We start from the raw sequence: 22,951 nt of genomic DNA, 5'->3' as shown, positions 1-22,951 counted from the left end.
TTTCACACCGTTATAGAAGGTTTTTTTGTGGGGAGGCAGGCAGGGATGATGGAGGATAGATTGTAACCCAGGCAAAGGTTTAAAATAAAGTTATACTTTTCAGATAAAGTAACAGGAACATTCCACGAGAAGGTCAATCAATTTTAAACCTCAAGAGTTTAACAATGTCAAGTTCACCCCTTTTCAATTAAACTCAAATATGATTTATATTTCAAATATTGAGTCACCTTATTGTAAAAGAGATGTAATAAACTAATCTTCAGTAGGTCAGTCAGAGTTCTTCGCATAAAGAACAGAACTAATAGGAGGGAGATTAGATGGATGATACATAGATTCATAGGTTAGGGAATTAGGAATTGACTCTTTGACTATGGGTTTTGGGGGTTCCTGTAGAATTAGCCAAGAGGTTAGAAATTCAAGGCAGGATTTGATCCTGCAGTCTTGAGACCAAATCTCTTCTCCTCCAGGAAACCTCAACTTCTCCCCTAAAAGCCTTTCAAATAATTGCATGAGACTCATGCATTTTGGTTCAGGGTCATCTCTTCTATTTAAAGTCAATGGATTGTAGATACTAACCACATCTACAAGATACCTTCACAGCCACACGATTAGTATTTGATTAAACTATTGGCCACTCTTCTGGTTGACACCGGAAGCTAGCTATGAAACACAGCAAAGCTCATTTTTCTAAAGCTATTTAGGGAAAAAAAAAAGTGTCTTCTCATAATTTGAATATGTCATTGTCATCATAAGTTTTTAATACAATTACATCTAGAAAAGTATATAACTTTCCCCTAACGGTGTCACACCATTATGGAAGATCCCAGAGTACTGTATGAGGTAACAAATCTTGTCTACTTTGACAACTAGGATTAAGTTTTAATTATTTATTACCCCATTTTATCTTATACTGTGATAGAAAGTGTGCTGTGATATATTTATAAAATTAATGAAAATTTGCTAGTTGGAAACATCGCCGTAATATAGTATAGGTGGTAAATATTTCCTCAGGGCCAAAGAATAATTTAGAATGAGATAAAACAGACCAAATGGTTTCAGCTAGGATTTTTAGAAAGAAGAATTAATAAAATCATATTTCTTATTTTTTATAGTTAGCAATATAAAAAAGTGATATGCATAAATTCTTCCTGAATATCGGCTGCAGTACACCACAGATTAAAACTGCTATCTTTTTGTCTTTCTGGAAGGATTACTCAAACTCCTCATACAGCTGCTGCCTAAAATAGTAATATCTCAGTTAAACAGGGTCACTGGAGGAAAGTATGTCAACACTGAATTACCATGACGATTATCAAAAATATTATTTCCCCTGTGCATAATGCTTTCGAAAAACTATTTTCCAAATGTGTTACATTAACTAAACATGCTTATTAAAAGTATAAATTAAAGGATAAAATTATATTCAATATTAATTTTTAAAAGGACCAAAATCAAGAAACAACCAAAAAATACCAGCCGCCTGCGCAAAAGTTGATAATTTTAAAATGCATGACCCTCAAATCATGCACTTCTTTATGATGATAGCATTCCTAGAAGTATGATGCAGAGAATACTTTTAAGCAGTTCAATCAATAGACAGCAAACAGATACTATAAAAATGTCAATGTGGGCAGCCCGGGTGGCTCAGCGGTTTAGTGCCGCCTTCGGCCCAGGGCTTGACCCCGGGGTCCTGGGATCGAGTCCCGCATCGGGCTCCCTCAGGGAGCCTGCTTCTCCCTCTGCCTGTGTCTCTGCCTCTCTCTCTCTCTCTCTCTCTCTCTCTCTGTATCATGAATAAGTAAATAAAATCTTAAAAAAAAAAAGAATGTCAATGTGCCAAAACGTTTTTGAAGACTATTGTCCATTGAAAAGTTGGCACTTAATGAAGGACACATTGCAGAATGGCGAAAATGTTTCTGTCTCCCCAAATGTAAAATTTGATTCTCAGACACTCGGGTGGGAAATTCGAGGGCCTTCACTGGGCAGGATGGTAACGTAACTAAGTGGAAAACCTAGATCACAGTGAAGAGCGCGTAGACGGTGGCAAACTGCCAAGTGCATTCTTCTTTGAATGGTGTTGAAAGCCAAATACTTTAAAACGCAGTGCACACCGAACAAACTACTCCTGCAACGTGAATTTGGCCCTGAATACAACCATGGGAACCCCGGGACTAGGTGGTCCCCAAGGCCCTGGCTCGGCTGCATTTTCAGTAAAAATGTAATTGCAGTCACCAGGAGCCAGGCGAGGAACTGAGACGTGATGACAAGATACCAAGTCACGATCTGAATTTCAGCTGTCAAAAATAACTGGACATTTAACGCACTGACCAAGGTATGTTGGAATTACGGGCATTACTTGACAACATTTGCCTTATTTATATATTACAAATTATATAATTTTATATGATATTGCTTACATTTTTGAGTAGGTCATAATATCAATTCAATTATAAGTTACTTTCCCCACTTGAAAAATGTGTTCTAAAAATGCACATTTGCAAAGTTTGGCTAGAATAAAAAAAGAAGGATAGCAAAGCATACACGGCACCTTAAGTTCAGAATGGTGAGACACGAGATGGTCTTTGATACTGAATATGTAATATTTTAAAAGACATTTGGGACAACATATAATGGACTGATTATGTGAAGAAGTTTATAAGGTGGGAAAGTTTGGGAATATATTAAGATATCGCCATCACCCACCCTCACCCCTAACCTTTCTTGAGGATATTAATCTCACGATGATAATTTTTGATCAGCGCTAATTCAACAACTGGTCTCTTCCGTCTTAAGCACAATTTTAAAGATGCCACATAAATGGGCTTCAATGAGGGGAGAGACCTTCTAAATTCCATTCTCTAGGAGATGGAGAAATGTGTAAGGAAATGACATGAATAATAATACTGTTATACGAGATCATGATAATTAGAACAAAAGGCCATAGAATATATTTCAAAGACTCTTAATTCTAGTGAGTTCCTATATACACCCAGGGAAAAATCCAGAATTTTTTCATTCTTTTCAAAATGAATACATATGAAAATGTCCTGAGTGACAAGAAACCTGCAAACATGTCAAAATATGTGAATATTTCTGAAGCACATCTGAAGTGAACAGGAGCGTACATGAATACATCTTAATGAATAATATTTAACACGTGATGCTTAACACAGAGCTTGCGGCGCCTAGGATAGTGCTTTGCAATCGAGGCATCGCAATACATTTAAGTGGTTGGTCCACGTAACAAACTTGTTGAGAACTGATTAATAAATCAATACTTCTTGCCTTGCCAACGCTAGTACTTAATCTATTGGAAAAGGAGGGCAGCCCACAGGAACAGGGCTTAGGCCAGGCAGAAATTATTGATGTTTGCATACTGGAGGATGGGACTTAAAATATACTTGAATTCAAATTATCCTGCGAATCTATTTCTCCATACCCTAAGGCAAGTGGAAAAATAGAGTGCCTTCAAGAGACAGGGAACACCAACAGCGCCTCCTTATCAGTGTGGATAGTAACACACCAGTTCCTATGGAATCCCTAATTTAGTATCTAAACTATAAAGGAAGTATGTCTGGGGTTAGGAAATTGGCATTATAATATTGACTGACTGTATGACCTCAAATTCCCCAGTCATGTGTTTTTACTTCCACCGTCAGTAAAAAAGACATAATACTCTTATGAGCTACAAAAATGCTGACTAACGAAATGTAATGAACACATTAGTGATGCTTTCCGAAGTTCCAAATGCCATATTAAAAGCGATCAAATGTCTATTTACATTATGGGTTAAATATATAAGCATTCTATATTAAAAGTCTTTAAATATATAAGTAGGGCAAAGGAGTTCTGTGGTTCAATTGACAAAACATACGTATATCAAAACGTCCTCAGCCAATAAACGATTTTATACACAATGGTTATATCTAAGGGATAATCTAAGAAGTGGAACGAGAATTACACGGACGGTAAACTTTCTTCACTGCCCCTGACCCATATAACTTACCCAGACGTATCCTGGAGCGCTCGTAAAATATCAGTTTACCTCTTATTACATGGAATTAAAGCCTTATCACAGATACGATGCGATTATAACAGAAATCATGACAAGGAGAGTGACCTTTCTCTTTGCTTATAAGACACTGCAAAATGAAGATTTGTACATTCTCACTTAAAATCGTCAGGAGGAATGTACTTAAGAGCTCAGAAGTAAGGTCAAGATTAACAACAGGCTTAATCTTTAAGTATCTTTTTTAAAATTGTACGTGCAAAGGACATAATATGACCTATGGAAAGACTGTACAGTTTGATAATCTCCTCAGGATAAGTAGCAGGATTACATTCTGGATCTTAGGGCTAAAGCAATTAATCAATGTCACCAGCGCCCGAGGTACCTTTAGTCTATAAGTAACTTCCCGTTCATGAAAGAACACTGTATTAGCAGTTATAGGCTGTCTTAAATCATTCAATAATTTTGAAAGATGTTAAATCTTGTAAAAATATGACTTAAAAAAATGTTCAGAATACCCATTACTCATCCACTAATTGAAAATAATTGGAATTTCTTTGGAAAAATCAAAGTACCTTTTCCCTGGGTGGTTTTAAGTTGTGCTTTCCTCAAGTAAGAAAAAACGCTTGAAATATTGTCAAGATTCCTTTAACGTACCACACATATCAAAACGCAAAAAAAAAAGTGATATTTTTAAAGGCAAAATTTGAAATATGTCAAAATCAAATAGACAAGAAAGTGAAAGGGGGCTCATAATGCCTATCCTATGAAACTGGGATTAGAAAGTCACAACCACACATTCTTACTGGAAAATGTTCAAAATGAAATATATGTACATTTAGTGTTTCTTCTTAAGATTCCTAATTCTGACAAGGTTCAGGTTCTGTTTTTATCTCGTAGGACAATTTAGCTTCCACTAAGTTTTCACAGCATCCTATGTGTTGTGAAGAATACATTTTTAGGTTAAGTCTCGATATTACTGAACCTAAAAACACTCATTTATGAATATGTTTAGATCTCTCCCACGGTACTTAAAGACGGGCATAACTCTCATTCTCCCTAATAACAAAATCATCAAAAGACATGTACAAAAAACAAACATATGACATAAGTCACCTTGTAAAGTAACAGCTTCAAACAGCGTTGGAGCATAGATGGAAGTCTATGTGATTTTACCCAGTACAAATCTCTTTCACAGGAAATATAAAGTTGGGCAGCTTAAAAACACAATCTGGAAGGATAAGCTATTAAGTCCCTGTAAGTCCTTTTACTCTGACTCAAAGAAATATGATAAGAGCTATTTCTAATCCTTCTTACGCCAGTTTGTTGCTCCAACATTTGCCCATATTTTGATTTATTCATCTCGTGTAGGTAGCTGCTTTTTAATACACATCTTCACCCCAAACTTACACTGGCAAATCTAGACTTCAACCTAGCTCCTGTCAACATGAGTGATAAGGCTCGGATGGACTTCACACCCACAGCAAACAAATCAGCTTAACTACACTGAACTAGTGTTAGAAACCCAAGGTTGATTTAAGAATCAACATCACCAACATTTTGCCAAGTTCTGGTTTGCAACTTTTTTCCCCCCATGCACCTTGGTGTGTGTGTTTTCTTTTACCTCTATTGCAACTATAGAGCTCTTGTTCAGTAAGTTTGCATCCTTCCCACAAGCAAAACTTTATTGAAAAGACAAGCTCTAAAAAAAAAAAAGGAAAGAAGAAAGAAAGAAAGAAAGAAAGAAAGGAAGGAAGGAAGGAAGGAAGGAAGGAAGGAAGGAAGGAAGAAAGAAAGAAAGAAAGAAAGGAAGGAAGGAAGGAAGGAAGGAAGGAAGGAAGGAAGGAAGGAAGGAAGAAAGAAAGAAAGAAAGAAAGAAAGAAAGAAAGAAAGAAAGAAAAAAGGAAGGAAGGAAGGAAGGAAGGAAAGAAATAGAAAGAAAGAAAGAAAGAAAGAAAGAAAGAAAGAAAGAAAGAAAGAAAGAGAAAAAGAAAAAACAAGCTAGCGCCTGCTTTCTTCCAGTTGAAGGGCTCGCCCGCCAAAATATTGACCTTCCCACGCAGCCAGGTCCGTTAAGAAAATAATCAGAGCCCACGCAATTTCAATGATTCCCTTGGCCTTTGCCTACTGCTCTGAAGACCACAGGTGAGCATTTTCACTCCTTCCTGCAACACCAGTCTCACCCCCAACAGTACAAGCTACAAACGAACCCTGATTTGTTTGCATCTCAAATCAGCTGAAAGGAGGATTCAATCTCCCTGCAACACCAGTCTCACCCCCAACAGTACAAGCCACAAACTAACCCTGCTTGTTTGCATCTTAAATCAGCTGCAAGGAGGATTCCCTTAGATTGAAGGGGGAAAAATTTTTAAAAAAGAAAGAAAAATAAATCAAATGCATATCCATGCCGGAATTCACGTAAAACTTCAGAAGAGAACTTTTCATTTTTGGAAAACATCACAGCACTTTTTTTGTTTGTTTGTTTCATAATAATAATAATAAAAAAAATGCATGCAGAATCCTATTTTAAAATGCGGACTAATCGGGTCCGGCTTTAAAGTTCCAGTCGGTGGACTCAGGCTCAGTCACCACTTTGCCCCGAGCAGGAGCAGGAGAGGCGCAGAGCTCGGGGATGCAGGCACCTGCAGGCGGCCACCTGGCTCCAGCTCCGCTCTCCTGGCGCTCCTTAACCTTAGGGAGCTGCCCCTCTCCTCTCCTCTCCTTCTCCCCCTTTTGTTTTGCTCTCTTCCCTGCAGCTTCCCTGCTCCGCAGATGCCAGCACGCGGGAGGCAGGGCCCCGGGGAGGTCTGTAACCGGGCGGGGAGCGGAGGGCAGGTGCGACTCCGGCCCCAGCCCCCCCCCACCCCCCGCGAGGAGCCCCCGGGAGCAGGTGCCCGCGCTCCAGCCCAGCCGGCGGCCCGTGACCCCGCGGGTCTCTAACCTCCCGCGTGCGCGGCTGGCGGGGGGCGGGGGGCTCGGCGGGCGCCCGGGCGGCTCAGCCCCGACAACTTGTCCCCGCGAAGTTTGCGGCCGCCCCTCGGGAGCCCTCCGGGCGCCCCCGCTGCCCCGCGGCCCCCTCCCCTGCAGCCGCCCGGCCCGGGGGCGCCGCGGGGTCGCCGGGGGGCGCGTTCCCAGGCAGGGGTCCCGCGGCCGCGGCCCCCCCAGCTCCGGGAGCGGGGCGCGCCGGGGCAGAGCATCCTCCGAGCGGGCGTCCCCCGAAACCCCGGACCGGCAGAGCCTCGCTCGCATCCCAGCCGCGCCCGCACCTGCCCCCGCGCCCGCACCTGCCTCCGCCCCTGCCCCTGCCCCTGCCCCCGGGCCGCTGCTCGGGGGCCCCCGTGCGCGGCGACACCTGCGCGGTCCCGCGCCTCCCGCATCCTCCCCACGCGCCCCGCGCGGCGGGGACCGGGCCGGGGATGGGGACGGCGATGGGAACGGGGACGGGGACTGGGACGGGGACTGGGACGGGGCCGGGGACGGGGCCGGGGACGGGGCCGGGGACGCGCGCGAGCTATTACCAGAGTTTTGGTCCCGTTCTTGCTGAGGGGGCCCCGGAAAACTCCCTTGATGTTGCGAAAGTGTCCGTTGCGGAGCCGCGTGGAGCTGATGACAATGTAGTAACACTCCATGGGGCCCCGCCGCCTCCCGCCCGGCGCTGGGGCCCCGCCGCCGCCGCCGCCGCCCCGCACGCCGGGGGCCACGCTCACTCCGCCCCGCGGCCGCGCGCGCCGCCCCCCCGCCGCCCCCGCGCCCGCGCCCGCGCCCGCGCCCGCCCCCGCGCCCGCCCCCGCATGCCCCCCGCCCCCCGCCCCCCGCCGGCCGCAGGGCCCCGAGCGCGTCAGTGGCGGCGGCAGTGGCGGCGGCGGCGGCCCGGGAGTCGCGGCGGCCGGCGGGCATGAGGGCTGTTATAGTGCGCGGCGTCGCCGGTCCGCCGCACCGAGCCAATGGCAGGGAGCCACTGGGCTGGCACGGGGAGCTGTCACGGCCGCGCAGCTGGCGCCCGCCCCCGCCCCCGCCAGGGGGAGCGCCCCGGGAGCCGCCGAGCCGCGGCCGCCGCCGCCCGCCCGCCCCCCGGGAGCCCGGGACTCCGGCGAGGTGGGGGCGGGGAGGGCGGGGGCCTGCAGGGGGCGGGGGACGGGGCGCGGGACTCCGGCGAGGTGGGGGCGGGGGCGGGGGGTGCAGGGGGTCGCAAGTTGGGGGGGCCGGAGGGGCGGGGACGCCTGCGAGGTGGGGGCGAGAGGCGGAGGGGCGGGGAGGGCAGGGGCAGGGGGACGGGGAGGGGCGGGGGACTCCTGCGAGGTGGAGCAGGGGCGGGGGCCGAGGGGGCAGGGGGCGGAGGGGAGCGGCTGGGTCCCCGCAGCTGCCCGCTGGTCCCCGCAGGTGCGCGCAGGTGCACGCAGGTCCCCGCAGGTGCCCGCAGCGCTGCCCCCCGCCCCCTCCCCTCCCCGCCCCCCGCGCACTGGGCTTCTTGCATCGCGTTAGTTTGCCGCGTGTTTGGGGTCCGCGGGCTGGACCCGGTTCAGCATCTCAGAGAAGGGGAGCGCCCCGCACCCGCACCCCGCGCCGCCCCCGGCCGCCCCCGGCCGCAGAGATCACAAGCGTTTGCGCTGACAGCTGCGGCGGGGCCGGCGGCCTGTGCCCGGGGGCGGGGGCGGGGGGGGGGCTCCCGGCGATGCGAGTGGAAGCGGATGGGAGGCGAGGGCCGGGCCCCCATCTCCCGAGAGCCCCGCGGCTTCCTAAAGCCCTTCCCGGGGAGGGATGGGAGGCTCTGCCGCAAAGGAGCGGCTGCCACGCGCGCGCCTCGCGTCCCTCCCCGGGTCCCTCTTCCCACGCACGACACACCGGGCGCTAGAAGGGACCAGACCGCAAAGCCCCCTGCGCGGCAGCCCCTGGGGTCCCCCGGGCAAGCAGGGGACGGGGCGCTGCGATCCCGGCCGCCAGGCCGCCTGCAGGTGCCCCAGCCGCCCCCTCCCCGGCCGGGTCGCCTGGGCCTCGGCGCAGGTGTGACTCCTGGGGCGGGGGGGGGGGAGGGGGCGTCAGGTGCGCGCCAGTCCTGAGCCGCCCGGGGATGGATGGAGGCAGCGGGGGAGGGCGGGGCAGGTGCCGCAGGCTGCTCTCCCTGTCGCCTGGGGCGGCCTAATTGGTTAAAGCAGATTCGGGACGTGGACATGGACGTGGACGTGGACGTGGTGATGCTCCCGGGTCACCGCGGACGGCGCCGCCGCACGACCTGACTGTGTGTCTTGTTTGTCTGAAGGTCGAGGTGTCAGGACATCTGCACTCGGGCCGCCCACCCCTAGGGCTCCGCACGGCGGGGGCTCCGCACACTACACCCCGGTCCTCGGCCTCGCAGGGAGCCCGGCCGCCCCCCGGACACCAGCCCTGGAGAGAGGAAGAGAAGACAAGGGGACAGAAGAAGTGCTTCCCGCAGAGGGGACACTGCTGTGAGTAAGTCAGAAGTGACAGAGGTAGGAGAGGGCAGTGCTAGACTCATCTAAGGAAAATTCTGCATGTGCCATGCTTCAGTTCAAACAAAGAGAAAAAAAAAAAAAAGTTGATGTGGATTGATCATAGCTCATGATGAAGCGTCACAGTCCTTTAGAGGTATTGGCTGAATTTCTCTGATATCCACTTGGGGGAGTGCGGAAATCTTGGGAGAAAAAGAGAGCAGGAATTTCTAAAACTTACATACTCCGTGGAACAGATCGCCTAATGATTTGTTAGAATTCAGTATGCACAGGATCTATCAGAAAAAAAATAAAAAAGAGTATTCTTCACTGAATAGCGTGTGGAAATTAAATCCATCTTGGCACCTATCATTACAGCAGTTTGTTTTTATTATTATTTGTATTTTGAGGATGCAGGGATTCTCTGTAATACCATTTTGGGAACAACTAACTGACCTGGACGTTTTTCGTGACGCCTTCTGAAGTTTGGGAAACTTGCAGCTGGTAGACCCGGGGATAAGGTCTTCACTAATACTGAGCCAAACCGAGGAATCTCCTTAGGAAAGGGAAGAAGGGTCATAAGGGAAAGAGTCAGATAATGTAGTTTTCTTGTGTTTGCAAGTCACAGTCATCTAAGCTAGGTTTTCTGAAATGTTATTCTCTCCAAATCCTTCTGACAAGATGTTCAGATCTTTATCTACATCGTGAAGCTCAATTTCCAGTTCAGAAAACAGGAACATTTATAGGAATTGTCCTGTGGAGCAGAATCCCGTCTATCTGGAAAGTCATATTGTGTTTTCTAGTGGCAAAGTTTATAGAGTGTATATATGTATGTCATAAATAGCACACATGTGTATGTATATATCTTAGGATACACAGGCATCATAATAAACTTCAGTGAAATATCTTCTAATCTCTGAAGAGTCTTTTCACTGTCAGAACAGGCTATTTTTACCACTTACACGTTTCATGGTATGATGAGGTGGCTCCAGACTGTCACATGTAGCCCTACAAGAGGTGGCAATAAACAAACCATAGATTTGCTGCTAAAGCATGAAGGGTGAGGCCGGTTATAAAAGAATGTGCCTTTTTTTGCCTAAATTTTATCCTCGTTGTCTGCCTACACAGGAGGGAATCTATCTCAAAATTACATAATATGCAGATTCTGGACCTAGACCTTGAACTTCAGTAGGCATATTTAGAAGCGAGCGCAGTTTCCTTTTGTTTCCCCTTATCTCGACTGAGCAGCCGCATCTATAATGATCAATCAAATAAAACGATTAATCCCACTGTACGATAGTCATTGTGTCCCTACCAATGAGCCCCGTTACCTGTGGGCTCTTCATCAGGTCAAAGTTAATGTTCGGAATGGTGAGCCGCCCCCCCCCCCCCCCACGTGCCATCCGGCGTCTGACCGTAACAACCACTACCCAGAGTGGAATTCTTACAGCAAACGTCAGAACCTTTCATTTCAACTTTGCTAAAAACGAAGATAGAAGGCGGGTGGGACACCAGGGCTTCCCCATCGTCTTGGCAGGGAAGCGTGCCTTTCTATGGCAGTAAAGTGAGATCAGTAGGTAGTGACAAATTATTGTGCTCTTCCATCTTGCTGTTCTCATTTCTTTCCTTTTTTGTCACGGTGTAAAGGCAGTAGGTACACAAGTAAGCATCTCCAAATTCCTGTTATGCTATAGTCTCTGAAATCCATGGCCTATTCTCATTACTTAAAACAATTCCGATTTCAGTTATTAGTAATCATCTTGACGTGGATTATTTCTATGGAAGGATGCCACCAAATTCTTAAAAATAAAATATTCCCTCTCAATCACCCGGAGAACTTAGGAGGTCTGACTGGAGACCTGCTTTAAATATCTAAACACTCAGAGTCAATATTTCATCATCAGAAAATATTTTTAAATATCTTATGGGATAATCCTGTATCACTTGGGTTTCATTGGCGACTTGCGACTTGAAAAACTACACTTAGTAATTTAATTATGACAGTTCTGTGTAAGTGATATTAATCTAAAAACAGTGTGCAGTTCCTTTTTGCAACCACACTTCAGTTTTTCTCCTTCTCCAATTGGGATTTAAATCAAGATCCCCTAAGCCCTGTGCCGATACTGATTTACCTCACTTCCTCTTCCTCATCTTGCTTCCCTAACCCAAATTTCCATGTCAGTTTTCTGTGCACCGACGAGGTATTGCTCCTGGCCTCCTCTTGGCTCACACAGATTTCAGGACAATGTTGTTCCTTGGAGACGTGAGACCGACGTCTTGCCTCTTCTCCCAGACCAGTGGCTGGACCCCCCATCCTCAATCCCTGCCCCACTTCGCTCAGTCCGGCTCTTTCAGAGGGAAGTAAATCTCCCCCCCAGTTTCCTTGCTGCTATTTCAGACCATATGTTGCTACCCCCGCATGCTGAGACTTCCTACTTCCTGTCATTACAGGCTCTGGATGCTTTTACTCTGTTTGTCTGGATAACTTCCCATCACTAAAATGAATGATCCACAAATTATATTCACTTTTGGGTCCCGCACCCCAGCCTTACCTGAGCTTCTAGGCACTGAGTTCCTGTTCTTACTTCATCCTGAAAAAAAAAAAAAAAAAAAAGAGAGAGAAAAGCTTATTTCAGTGTTTTTCAAATGTGTCTGTGATGTGTTCTTAGTGATTCCAGACTCTATTATTGGGATTCAAAACTTTCCTTTTCATTACTATAACAATCCTAACATAATAAGCATATTCTTGATCATTTGCGAAATCCTATAACAAGAATTTGTAACTAGGTGTTGTCGCTATATGTCTCTTTTGTTTGGGTTCCTAGTTGTGACCACATTGGTGCCAGGTATTACAACTTTTATTGTGTTGGACTAATGAGGAAAAAACTAAAAACTTAACACGTAAATGTTTTGCTTATTCTAAGATAAGACCAAATGATATCATGACATCTGCGTGGATAAAGGCGTTAAACCGGAGAAACGTGATAGGGCACCTGTGTGCACCCTAATCATCAGGCGTACTTAGATCACTATTGACACACAAATACTCATAAAAACATCCATGTTGAGACTGGATTTGGTTTCAGCAAAGCAACATCATCTGTTGTATTAAATTAAGATGGTAAATTTGGATTTTTTTAATATTTTTATTTGATTTCTATTTTTTAATTTGTATTTACATAAAAGCTATAAGCATATGGGGTTTCATAATTAGTTTGGTGTTAACATATTTGAGTGAAATTATGCCACAAGTGAACCTAAGCTATGCTGGGAATCTTTAAAAATGAGCTATATGTTAATCAAGTTATTCCAACACTGGTGTCTTATACTAGTCATGAGGTATGCATTGAATAAACGTTATTGACTTTATCTGCAGCCGATACTGTTATTGTATGATTTGAAAGGAGATGGTGACTTTCTGAGGTTATTATTAATTATTACCTAAAAGTAGGAGGTCCATCTCCCATATCCCTGTTTCTGTATTTCAGGTCTGCTGGATTTAAAAGTGCGGCCTCTTTGAAACAAATACCGTGATCTACCAGATCCAATACCACATCAATTATAAGACGTACCCTTTTTATCTCCACTATAAATGCAAAAGCACTGTCAATTAACTGCAAGAAGCCACTGATTATAAGACATCTGAGTTATGGAGATGTTGAAAACAAAAAGGCATCTTAGAACCCATGAACTACGAAACCTGAATTTGTGAAGACAGTACTACATTTAAAGACTCACTGGAACTCGCCTTAAATAACGTCCAGCTAAAGCAACCATGCGACACTGAATGAATCATGACTTAGCTGCAGTTATTTCACTTCTAAAAGAAAAGGAATAAACTAGGTATTATCTTGTTCTCAAGCTTTAATCTCTCTGATTGGCAACTTCCCTAGATTTGATATTGGTCAGGCCTGGAAGAACAGAACATCAATTTAGTTTTCTACTTGAGGATGTGCGTCTTGAATGGCTGGAGGAAATGCAGAAATTGTGGAAATGTGGGAATTAGTGAAAATGCAAAATGGATCAGAGAGAAATTTCACGAATTTGCTTAGGTTCAACCCTAACAGGTAAATTAAACAATTGATATTATGCGTTTTTTTTTTAACATGTCTTAAAAGAATGGTAGATCACGTACTGACTAGTATATTTATTTGATACTGAAAATGGGTTTTTGTCTTTTAATTCCCTTAATTTTCAATTATAATAAGTAGCATTGGGATAGATGCCAGGACAATGCTATTTTAAGAGCCAAAGCGACATTTCTAATATGTTGCCAAAGAAATTAATGTAATTGGATGCTATATGACTAACTTACCAAAAAGATAACATTAAGTTATATTATTAGTCAAGATAAAGATAAACAGTTATTGCATTCCTACATTTTATAGTCTTTTGAAAAACAATCTGGTAACATCGATTAACATTAAAATTATATATAACTTTTGACCCAGCCATTGTATTCCTGGGACTCTCTAAACAGAATAAAAGGATATTCACAAGAACACTTAATGCAATTTTGTTTAATTGTTCATAATTAGAAAAACCTGGAAATGGGAAATTATCATCAATAAATGGCTACATGTTATTATATATGTTAAAGACTTTGCATCTATTAGAGTAATACACTGTATCTATACCTATTGACTTAGTAGGATTATGTGGTTATTTTATTGTGTAAGAAGTATACAAACAAAAGAAAAATATAAAATAGGATTTGGTTTCGTATTAAAAAAAAAACAACCAAGAACATGTGTATATATATTTGCCAAAGACAGGCAAGAATATAAGTGAGAGTACATGTAGTTTGTTGACATATTTTAATATTAATTCTGAGGGAGAAGAAAGAACTGGAAGAGAAGCAGGAAGCTAGGGAGGTGGAAGAAAAAGATGACTGACATTCATACACATAGAGGCACATATATGAGTAAAAACATAGAAAAAAAAAAAGAAGGAAAGGATGGATGGAGGAAGAAGAAAATGGCACCATAACTAGTACATGAAGAATCATAAAAGATAGGTGAAAGCAGGGACAATATTGGGAAGATACTATAATAGACGCAATTCATCTATAATGGTGAGTAGAGATGGGGATGAGATAACAAATCAAGGAAATCGTTATGAACTAGATTGACAAGAGTTCTGATAGATTTGGATGTGGGGTGATAAAAAGGCTAACACGGAATAACAGAATTTAGCCTTAGTTGTGGTGCAGTTTCCTGAGATGGCAAAGTCTAGAGACTTTGTGAAAAATGCTAAGTTTAGATGATGATTATTATTTTTTTTAAATAAGTGTGAGATGCTTTTTATTTTTATTTTTATTTTTTATTTTTTTTATTTTTTTTTTTGATGCTTTTTAAATGTACAAGCAGAGAGAGTAGATATGGCCAGGTACAAAGTCCAGAGTCAGGATCGAGATACTCATATGGGAGCCAGGGGCAAATCAGGGCCATTCACAGCATGAAGGCATCAGAAATCACGTGAGATTACTTGTATATAGAAAGAGGGCTGTAGGGCAGATCGGGGTTGGCTCTAGGAAAAGTAGCTTAAAAAGAAGATAGAAAATGAGCTGTCAAAAAGTGTTTAAAACCAAGAGAATATGATGCTTTGGAAGCACCTTCCTCCAGGAAAAAAAAAAAAAAAGAATCAAATTTAAGGAGGGATTGATCACCTGTGAAAAATGCTATTGATAGGTCAAGTGAGAAGAGATCAGAAGAGTGATCTCAAGTCGTCCATCTTGAAAGACATTGGTGACCTTGGCAAAACAGTGTCTGGAATATACCAAAAGACTGTATAGGACTTACAAAAATTGAATCCTGCAACAGAGTTAAGAAACCAGGTATATGTGCTATGATATGGATAGACCAGAAAGTGTAAAGCTAAGTGCAGTAATTCAGTCAGAGACAGAAAAATGCCATATAATTCTACTTATATGTGTAATTTAAGGAACAAATAACTGAGCAAAGAGGAAAAAGAGAGAGAGAGAGAAAAAAAAAAAAACAAGAAACAAACTCTTAATTATAGAGAAGAAAGTGATGGTTACCAGAAGGAAAGTGGGTGGGGGATGGGTCAAATAGGCAATGGGGATGAAGGGGGGCACTTGTCATGATGAGCACTGGGTGATGAAGGGAGTTGTTGAATCACTATATTTTACATCTGAAACTAATATAACACTGGAATTTTAAATACAATACAGAAATAACACTGGTCTAAAAAACCGTAGGAAAATAAAACAAAATTGCATCTTTGTATAAAAAGAACACCCCTATTCATATTGACAAGACATTAAAAAATGACTTCATGGTATTACAGCGAAGATTAACAGGTAAATCTCTCAATAGTAAAACTATGATTATTTTTTCTTTGGATTTCTTGCATATACTCACATTTTAAGTGATCATTTTCCTCTACATGAAGAAAAAAGTCATTTTTACTAATTATTAAATTCTATGAAAATAAATTTTTATCTAGAAAAAATAAGACAATGAGAAATTATAAAAATAAATGGATGGTAGAAAGGGAAAAAATTAAGCATCTGACAAGCACATATGTTTTCACAATGAGTGGGAATAATTTATCCTATAAAAGGGAAAGCCTTTCAGATTACAAAATCTAACAAGTGATATTCCTAAATATAAAGTGATAGAGAAGTTGAATGTAAAGAGGAAGAAAATAGAATAATTAAACACAGACAGAGAGATAACCATAGTATTTACATTATTACCCTGTGAAATAGAATTTGAGGTAAAAAAATATCAAAGAATACAATTGAAGAAGATAATATAACATCCACAAGCATTTATGTGCCAAATAACATAAAATCAAAATCCATAAAGTAAAAGGCCATAGAAAAAGAAACAAAACATATAAACAAACAATAAACAAAAGAAATACCAAATAAGCATGACATATAATTGACTCACTTTTTCTATCAGATTATTCTAGATAATAATAGATTGATGGCGTGTATTAGTTAAGGTTAGTGGTAATGTAAATGGATACAACTCTCTGAAGAGTAAATTGGTTTTATTCTTATTTTTTTAAAGTGCATATCCCATCTTCAGCCATCCCACCCACTTCTTGTAAATTATTATACCGAAATAATATCATAGAGATAAAAATACAAGCATAAGAAGGCTCACTGCAGAATATTTGTAATACATAAAATTGGAAAACAACCAATATGTCCATTAAAGGTAAATAACTAGCAAAAATTAATGAAAATGCACGCAATGTAAATTAGAGATCAATTCTCAAAAAAAAAAAAAAACAAGCTTTGTCTCTATTAAGATTTTTATCTAAAAACATCAAGACCGGGATCCCTGGGTGGTGCAGCGGTTTGGCGCCTGCCTTTGGCCCAGGGCACGATCCTGGAGACCTGGGATCGAATCCCACGTCGGGCTCCCAGTGCATGGAGCCTGCTTCTCCCTCTGCCTATGTCTCTGCCTCTCTCTCTCTCTCTCTCTCTCTGTGTGTGACTATCATAAATAAATAAAAATTAAAAAAAAATTTAAAAAAAAAAAAAAAAAAACAAAAAAAAAAAAACAAAAAAAAAAAACATCAAGACCAATAACTACAGTATATTCTCATTTGGGTATAATTAAATTAGCATATAATTTTTTACAGACCGGTAAATGGATAGTAAACGGATAGCGATTTGCAGAAAAGCAAGGCAGAAAGGTTAGCTATTCAAGAGTACTTGACGGTGATTAAGTTGGATGATTCGGGGGCTAGGGTCAGGGAGTTTGGGAGAAAGGAGTCTTAATTTCTTAAATAGCTTTTTTTTTTTTTTTTTAACCGATTTTAAGTAAGAGATGTAATAATCCTTGTTTGGGATTTTTCTTAATTTTCAAAGAAATTAAGATACTTTTGCACCAATTTAGTCTTATTATTATGTGTACAATCCATGTTATGTATGTATACATGCTTGCTCTCTCAGTTCCCTAGCAGCAGGAAGACCAGTTAAGAGCAGCAACCTTGGCTGGTTTGCTTTCCGTTGCATCCCTGCAGCCCTGAGGAGTATCTTGAGCCTAGAATGTGCTCAGTAATTATTGTTAACTGAGTTTCAGGATCAAAAAAGTTAAAGCAAGGATTTGAAAAAGCAAACACATTATAACAATGCTTTTCCCCTTTATTTTTATCTTATATCAACAGGTGTGTTGTCTCTCTTTCGATAAACAAACCTGTGTATACACGTGAAGTACAGTAGGTCCCCCCAGTATATCAGGGAGCGTAAACATCAAATTCTCTAAAAGACCCCCCAAAACAATAAGAGCTTAAGCGAAATGATTCATTTCTCTCATCCCCATAGTCAGCATGTATGCAGGCCTTGATGGTGTCAGTGACCCGGGTCTTGTACCTGGGTGTTCTCCAGGACTGGCCACGTGGCTCCCGTCTTGTAACCCAGGGTGACTGCTCTGGCTCCTGTCCCTGCAGACGTGCTTCAGCAAAGGCAAAGGCAAGGAGGGCAAAGGGAGGGCATTGCCCTTCCCTTTAAGCAAAGGGCTTTACAGCTGCATGTGACAATTGGCTATCACTTTGTCACGTGGTCACACCAGTGGTTTGGGAATGTAGCGCTTGACTGTGTACCCAACTGAAGATTAAAGAGCTATGTTATGCAGGAAAGAAAAATAATAATTGGTATTTCAACATTCCATCAAGTTCCTAAATTGATGGTGGGGCCATTGATGTGGGGAATACATGATGGCGAGGAACTGATTAAAAAAAATAATTCTGTGAAAATCGTATCATACATGCAGTTGAGGACCTCTTGATGAAGCTATATATTCTAGACAAGAGAAAATAACATTAGAATGTAACTGTTGACAGAAATAAATTTAAAGGGAAATTTGGAGATAAGGGGAAATCCATTCCATTTCTATCAACTACTACTTTCCATAGAGCTCTTATAAGTTTTATAAATCCGTAACATTTAACCTCAAACTGTTGTTGAATGTCAGGGCGATAGGTAGAAAACCCCAGGATAAACCATTTCACATTGACGTTCAACTATATTTTCCCTTCACGACTCAGCTGTTCCACGTAAACAGCACTGCCGGCATTAGTTTGCATTCAATATATGACTGGTCTGAGTTTAAACTATTGGCCTCATGGACAAAAAATTAATTTTTCTCCCAATGAACCAGCTCACTTCAGTGCATTCTTTGACGTTTTCTCAAGGAAGATCCTTCACTTTCTTTAGAAAAGGAAAGAAAAGTATAGTCGTGACTTCTCATGATAATGTGCAGGTGTAATGATGAACTAATTGAAAACAAGTTACCCCTTCACCTTCCTCCCCCCATAAGAGTGTTATATAGCAAATGACCTTGCGTCTTGAAAACTTATATCCTAATTATCACTGATTTGATTTCAGGACACTAAATTTTAGGGGTACTGGTCTGTGATCTATGTTGTGACACAGACATGTATCAACTCTGGCAATCCCCATTAGCTCCGGGATCACAAGCCCTGTTGGGAAAAGTTCTCATTTCTATGATCTAACCTTTATCATAAGTCATTAAAAAAAAAGGGGGGGTAGTATGTGCATCTGAAGCATACTATGTTGTGTGGAGTCTTCGTCTTAATTTTAATCCGTGTTTCAGTATTAACTAGGAGCTACTACTCTGTCCAGTAATTTGATTTACTCTTTGACTTTGCCTCAGAGCCGAGAGTCTAAACGCTGTACCCGAGGCTACAGAGCACTGATTCCCAAACGCTGGCCTGGATCAGAATCACCCGGAGGATACAGATTCTGAACGCCCTCCCCAGGGTTTCTGACTCGGTAGCTCCTGGATAAGGGCCGATAATTTGCATTTCTAGCAAGTTCTCAGGTGATGCTGAGGCTGCTGATCCCTAGTCTGGGGACCACATTTTGAGAACATTACATCAGCGCAGCCAGAGTTCTGGCTGCTGCAGATTCCTTTTCTGAACAGAGCTACTGTGTCTAAGAACTCTATAACTGAAGTGATAAAAAGTCCCCTCTTTAAGGGCTGAGAAGAGATTTTGAGTGAAAACATTATCCATCATGTACACACCACATAGCTATCCTCTGCTCGTGTAAGCTTACCGCTAACCTCTGGGTCAAATAATGATGAGCATCAGATAATTTCAATAAGACATTTCAAATTTTATCTTAAATGACATAAAATGAGTCCATAAAAATACAGTGTCTTAAGTAGATAATTATAGTGAGACTCCTTGTAAGGGCACTCATAACCCTATTATATCACATCAAAATATAATATGAATGTTTTGAAATTCGGTATCAAAATATCTGACACATAGGTACAGTTACACAATATGTTTTATTAAAATGTAAGAAAACCATTGTCATAATATGGAAGAGTTAGGGGGGTATAGAAATAAACATCAAGGCCAAGTTCAAGATTTTGGGGAAAAGTATTTTTATTAATTAATTCATTTAGAAAGGGAGAATGCACACCCCAGCAGTAGGGAGGGAGGGAGACAGAGAGACAGAGAGACAGAGAGATAGAGAGATAATACCCTAACTGGTCTCCATGCTCACGCAGAGCCTGACGTGAGGCATGATCTCACAACCCTGAGATCTTGACCTGAACTGAGATCAAGTTGATTAACTCAACCAACTGAACCTCCTTGATGTCCCCAAAATTAACTCTCTTGATTGACCGATTGATTTAGAGAGAAAGACAGAGCACGTGCACAAGTAGGGAGGGAAAGGGAGAAAGAAAATCTTAAGCAGACTCCGCTCCTAGCGCACACCCTATACCACGCTCCATCTCACCACCCTGAGGTCATGACCTGAGCTGAAATCAACAGTTAGAGGCTTAACCGACTGAGCCACCCAGGCCCCCCATGGGAAAAGCATTTAAATGGTCAGATAAACAAGGTAAAAAAATAGCTTTTGTGATAGGAAAATAGAGTGAAAAGAATGAAAGAAAATAAGATATTTTACATGCTCATTTATTTTGCTGAATGCTTTCATCGTGTCCATTAGTAACGGGAAAAAGAGTTGCAATTTCATTAAGCCATTCTTTGCAGGATTCATTTTCTCTGAGCAGCTGTGAGAAAAAAAGATCTTAGGTGAAGAAACCTATTAAGTTTTCAAATGATTAGGATTTGTTTTATAGGTTTTATTTTAATGCATTGTTCTGTCTCACATTTAAATTTTTTTTTAGATTTATTTATTAGACAGAGAGAGAGAAAGAGAGAGAGCACATGAGTAGGGGGAAAGGCAGAGAGAATCTCAAGCAGAATTTGCGCTGAGCACAGAGCCTGCCAGGGAGCTCCATCTCATGACCCATTAAATTGTGACCTGAGCCCAAATCACAGGGCAGTCACTTAACTCACTGAGCCACCCAGGAACCCCTTCATGTTAAATTTTATATACACACATAAAATAGTGTATAAGTTAAGTTGAGGGTAGTGACCTACAAGATAATGGTAGAACATGACAAACACATTATACAAGAATTTAAATCAGTGTGTATTTTATTTTAATTAATGTACTTTATTGTTTTAGAGTATTTTTAAGTTTACACAAAATGGAGCAAAAAGTACAAAGAGTTCTTATAAACCCTTTTCCTCGGCACACCGTTACCCTGTTGTTAATATCTTGCCTCGCAATATCTTGTTACAACTGATGAACCAATACTGATCCATTATAATGAGCAGATGTCTATATTTATATTAAGGTTTACTCTGTGCTGCACAGTTTGCTGGCGTTGACAAATGTGTCGTGTCATGTGTCCACAATCATGATATCACCCAGAATAGTTCCACTGCCCTAAACATTCACTAGGCCCCACGAGCTCAACCCTCCTCCTTACCATCAAGTCCCTGGAGACCTTTATCTTTTCCTGGCCTCTATGGTGTTGACTTTTCCAAAATATCACATAATTGAAATCATAAAGTATACAGTCTTTTCAAATTTTCACCTGTCAGTTAACAGGCATTTTAAGTTCCCCGTGGGTCAAAAAAAAAAAAAGTTCCCCGTGGGTCTTTACGGCTCGTTTCATCACTAAATACTACGCCCCTGTACTGATACGCCCGTTTGTGTGTTCATTTACCAACTAAAGAACATCTCGGCTGCTTCCAAGTTTTGGCAATTTTGAATAAGGCTGCTATAAACATTTGTGTGCAGGTTTTTGTGGATTTCAGTTATTTTGGATAAATGTCTAGCCGCATGATTGCTGGATCATATGGCAAGGCTATGTTTAGCATTGTAAGGAACCGCCAAATTGTCTTTCAAAGTGATATTAACATTCTGCATTCCCACTTGCAATGAATGTGATTCCCTGTTGCTCCACATCCTCGCCAGCATTTATTGTTGCCAATGTTTTAGATTTTAGCCATCCTGATGGGTGTGTAGCGGTCTCGTTTTTCGAATTATCAGTTCCCTAATTACATGATATTAAGTGTGTTTTCATATGCTTATCTACCAACTGCATCTCTTCTTTGGAGACATGTCCAGATTTTGTTATTATTTGAACACCTTGTTCGATACACAAACCAAAGGCATAGGCGTCACAACACCCAGTTTCTGGTCTTGGATTTGGCATTTTCTTCTCACACGCTCTCAACGGAAACTCAGATTCAGAGTGTTCTTGTGTCTATTTCATGGGATTGTTCTAAATATCAAATAAAGATTGTTGCAAAACTGCTTAAAATCCAAATGAAAAAGGGGGGTGCTTTGCTTTTAAAGCTACTCTATAATAATTACTCTACAGTGAATTTCTGAAATCCTCTTGCCAAAATGGAAATAAAATTTGCTGAGATTAAGTTCCACTCGTGTAATCATCCCTCATGTTTTAACAAGAATTTTAAAATTTGTAATATATATGTTCTATGTAGAGATAATTGTAATAATTTCCATAAATTGCCATGGATTTAACTGTATAGAAAAGATTAAATAATTAATCTCTCTCATTTTATGGGAAGGTCAGTCATCTCCTAGTAGAATATATACCTAATGAAATTATACTATTTAACTGATGTACCGATGTGCTACTACTGGTATTTGCTTTGCTAATGAAATTAAACTTTGTCCCTTCCAGAAAATGGCTGAGAGATTCAATTTTTTTTTTCATGGACAGTTGAGAATTTTGTTCGTGTAGAATAAGTTTTGTGTTCTACAAATCAGGGAACTAGCTATTCATATTACACATTCTAAGTCTCTTAATCTTACTTTTCCTTATATAATATTTAAAGATATTGTTTAAAGATATTGAAGAGAGTTATAATTTTAATATTTGCTTCATCAAGAAAAATGACCAGCTTAAAGTGAAGTCATAGAAATCCCATGAACTACTGGTCCTCTCTATTTTATTAGGAAATTTACGCGGATATTACCCAGGCATAAGCACGTTTTGCAGGTGCTATAAAACAATATCCCACTCTCAATAAATTTAGCGCTGCCTAATGAACTTGGCTGACATCCTTTACATGTATTTGTTTTTTTGTTTTGTTTTGTTTTTTCCTTTTTTTTTTAGGATTTTATTTATATATTTATAAGAGGAAG

At 41.8% G+C, this 22,951-nt stretch overlaps 2 protein-coding genes across 5 annotated transcripts in view; one reads left to right on the top strand and one right to left on the bottom strand.

The window, feature by feature from the left end:
- Window positions 1-7,686, bottom strand: part of ZNF804A (zinc finger protein 804A) — a 273,850-nt gene extending 266,164 nt beyond the window's left edge. Inside the window, exon 1 of the mRNA XM_025460466.3 lies at window positions 7,528-7,686. Within this exon, the coding sequence (XP_025316251.1) occupies window positions 7,528-7,638 (111 nt within the window). The 5' untranslated portion in view covers window positions 7,639-7,686. The remainder of the gene's footprint in view (window positions 1-7,527) is intronic.
- Window positions 7,687-8,139: 453 nt separating this feature from the next.
- On the top strand, window positions 8,140-22,491 carry LOC112668228 (basic proline-rich protein-like). 4 transcript variants are annotated; one of them, XR_007408630.1, is made up of 4 exons: window positions 8,690-9,010; window positions 9,267-9,453; window positions 12,945-13,523; window positions 19,116-22,491. XR_007408630.1 is itself a non-coding variant. In XM_049106271.1 (3 exons), exons 1-3 carry the CDS (start codon window positions 8,698-8,700, stop codon window positions 12,988-12,990), a joined length of 546 nt encoding a protein of 181 aa, XP_048962228.1. In that variant the 5' UTR covers window positions 8,690-8,697; the 3' UTR covers window positions 12,991-13,958. The 4 variants fall into 4 exon arrangements, 2 of the variants coding, with proteins under 2 accessions (XP_048962228.1, XP_048962229.1); XR_007408632.1 differs by lacking the exons at window positions 8,690-9,010; window positions 19,116-22,491 and adding an exon at window positions 8,140-8,166 and having other exon boundaries at window positions 12,945-13,958; XM_049106271.1 differs by lacking the exon at window positions 19,116-22,491 and having other exon boundaries at window positions 12,945-13,958.
- The last annotated feature ends 460 nt before the right edge of the window (window positions 22,492-22,951 follow it).

Source organism: Canis lupus, chromosome 36 (genome assembly GCF_003254725.2).
Source record: "Canis lupus dingo isolate Sandy chromosome 36, ASM325472v2, whole genome shotgun sequence".
Lineage (NCBI taxonomy): Eukaryota > Metazoa > Chordata > Mammalia > Carnivora > Canidae > Canis > Canis lupus.
This window is presented reverse-complemented; position numbering and strand designations above follow the sequence as displayed.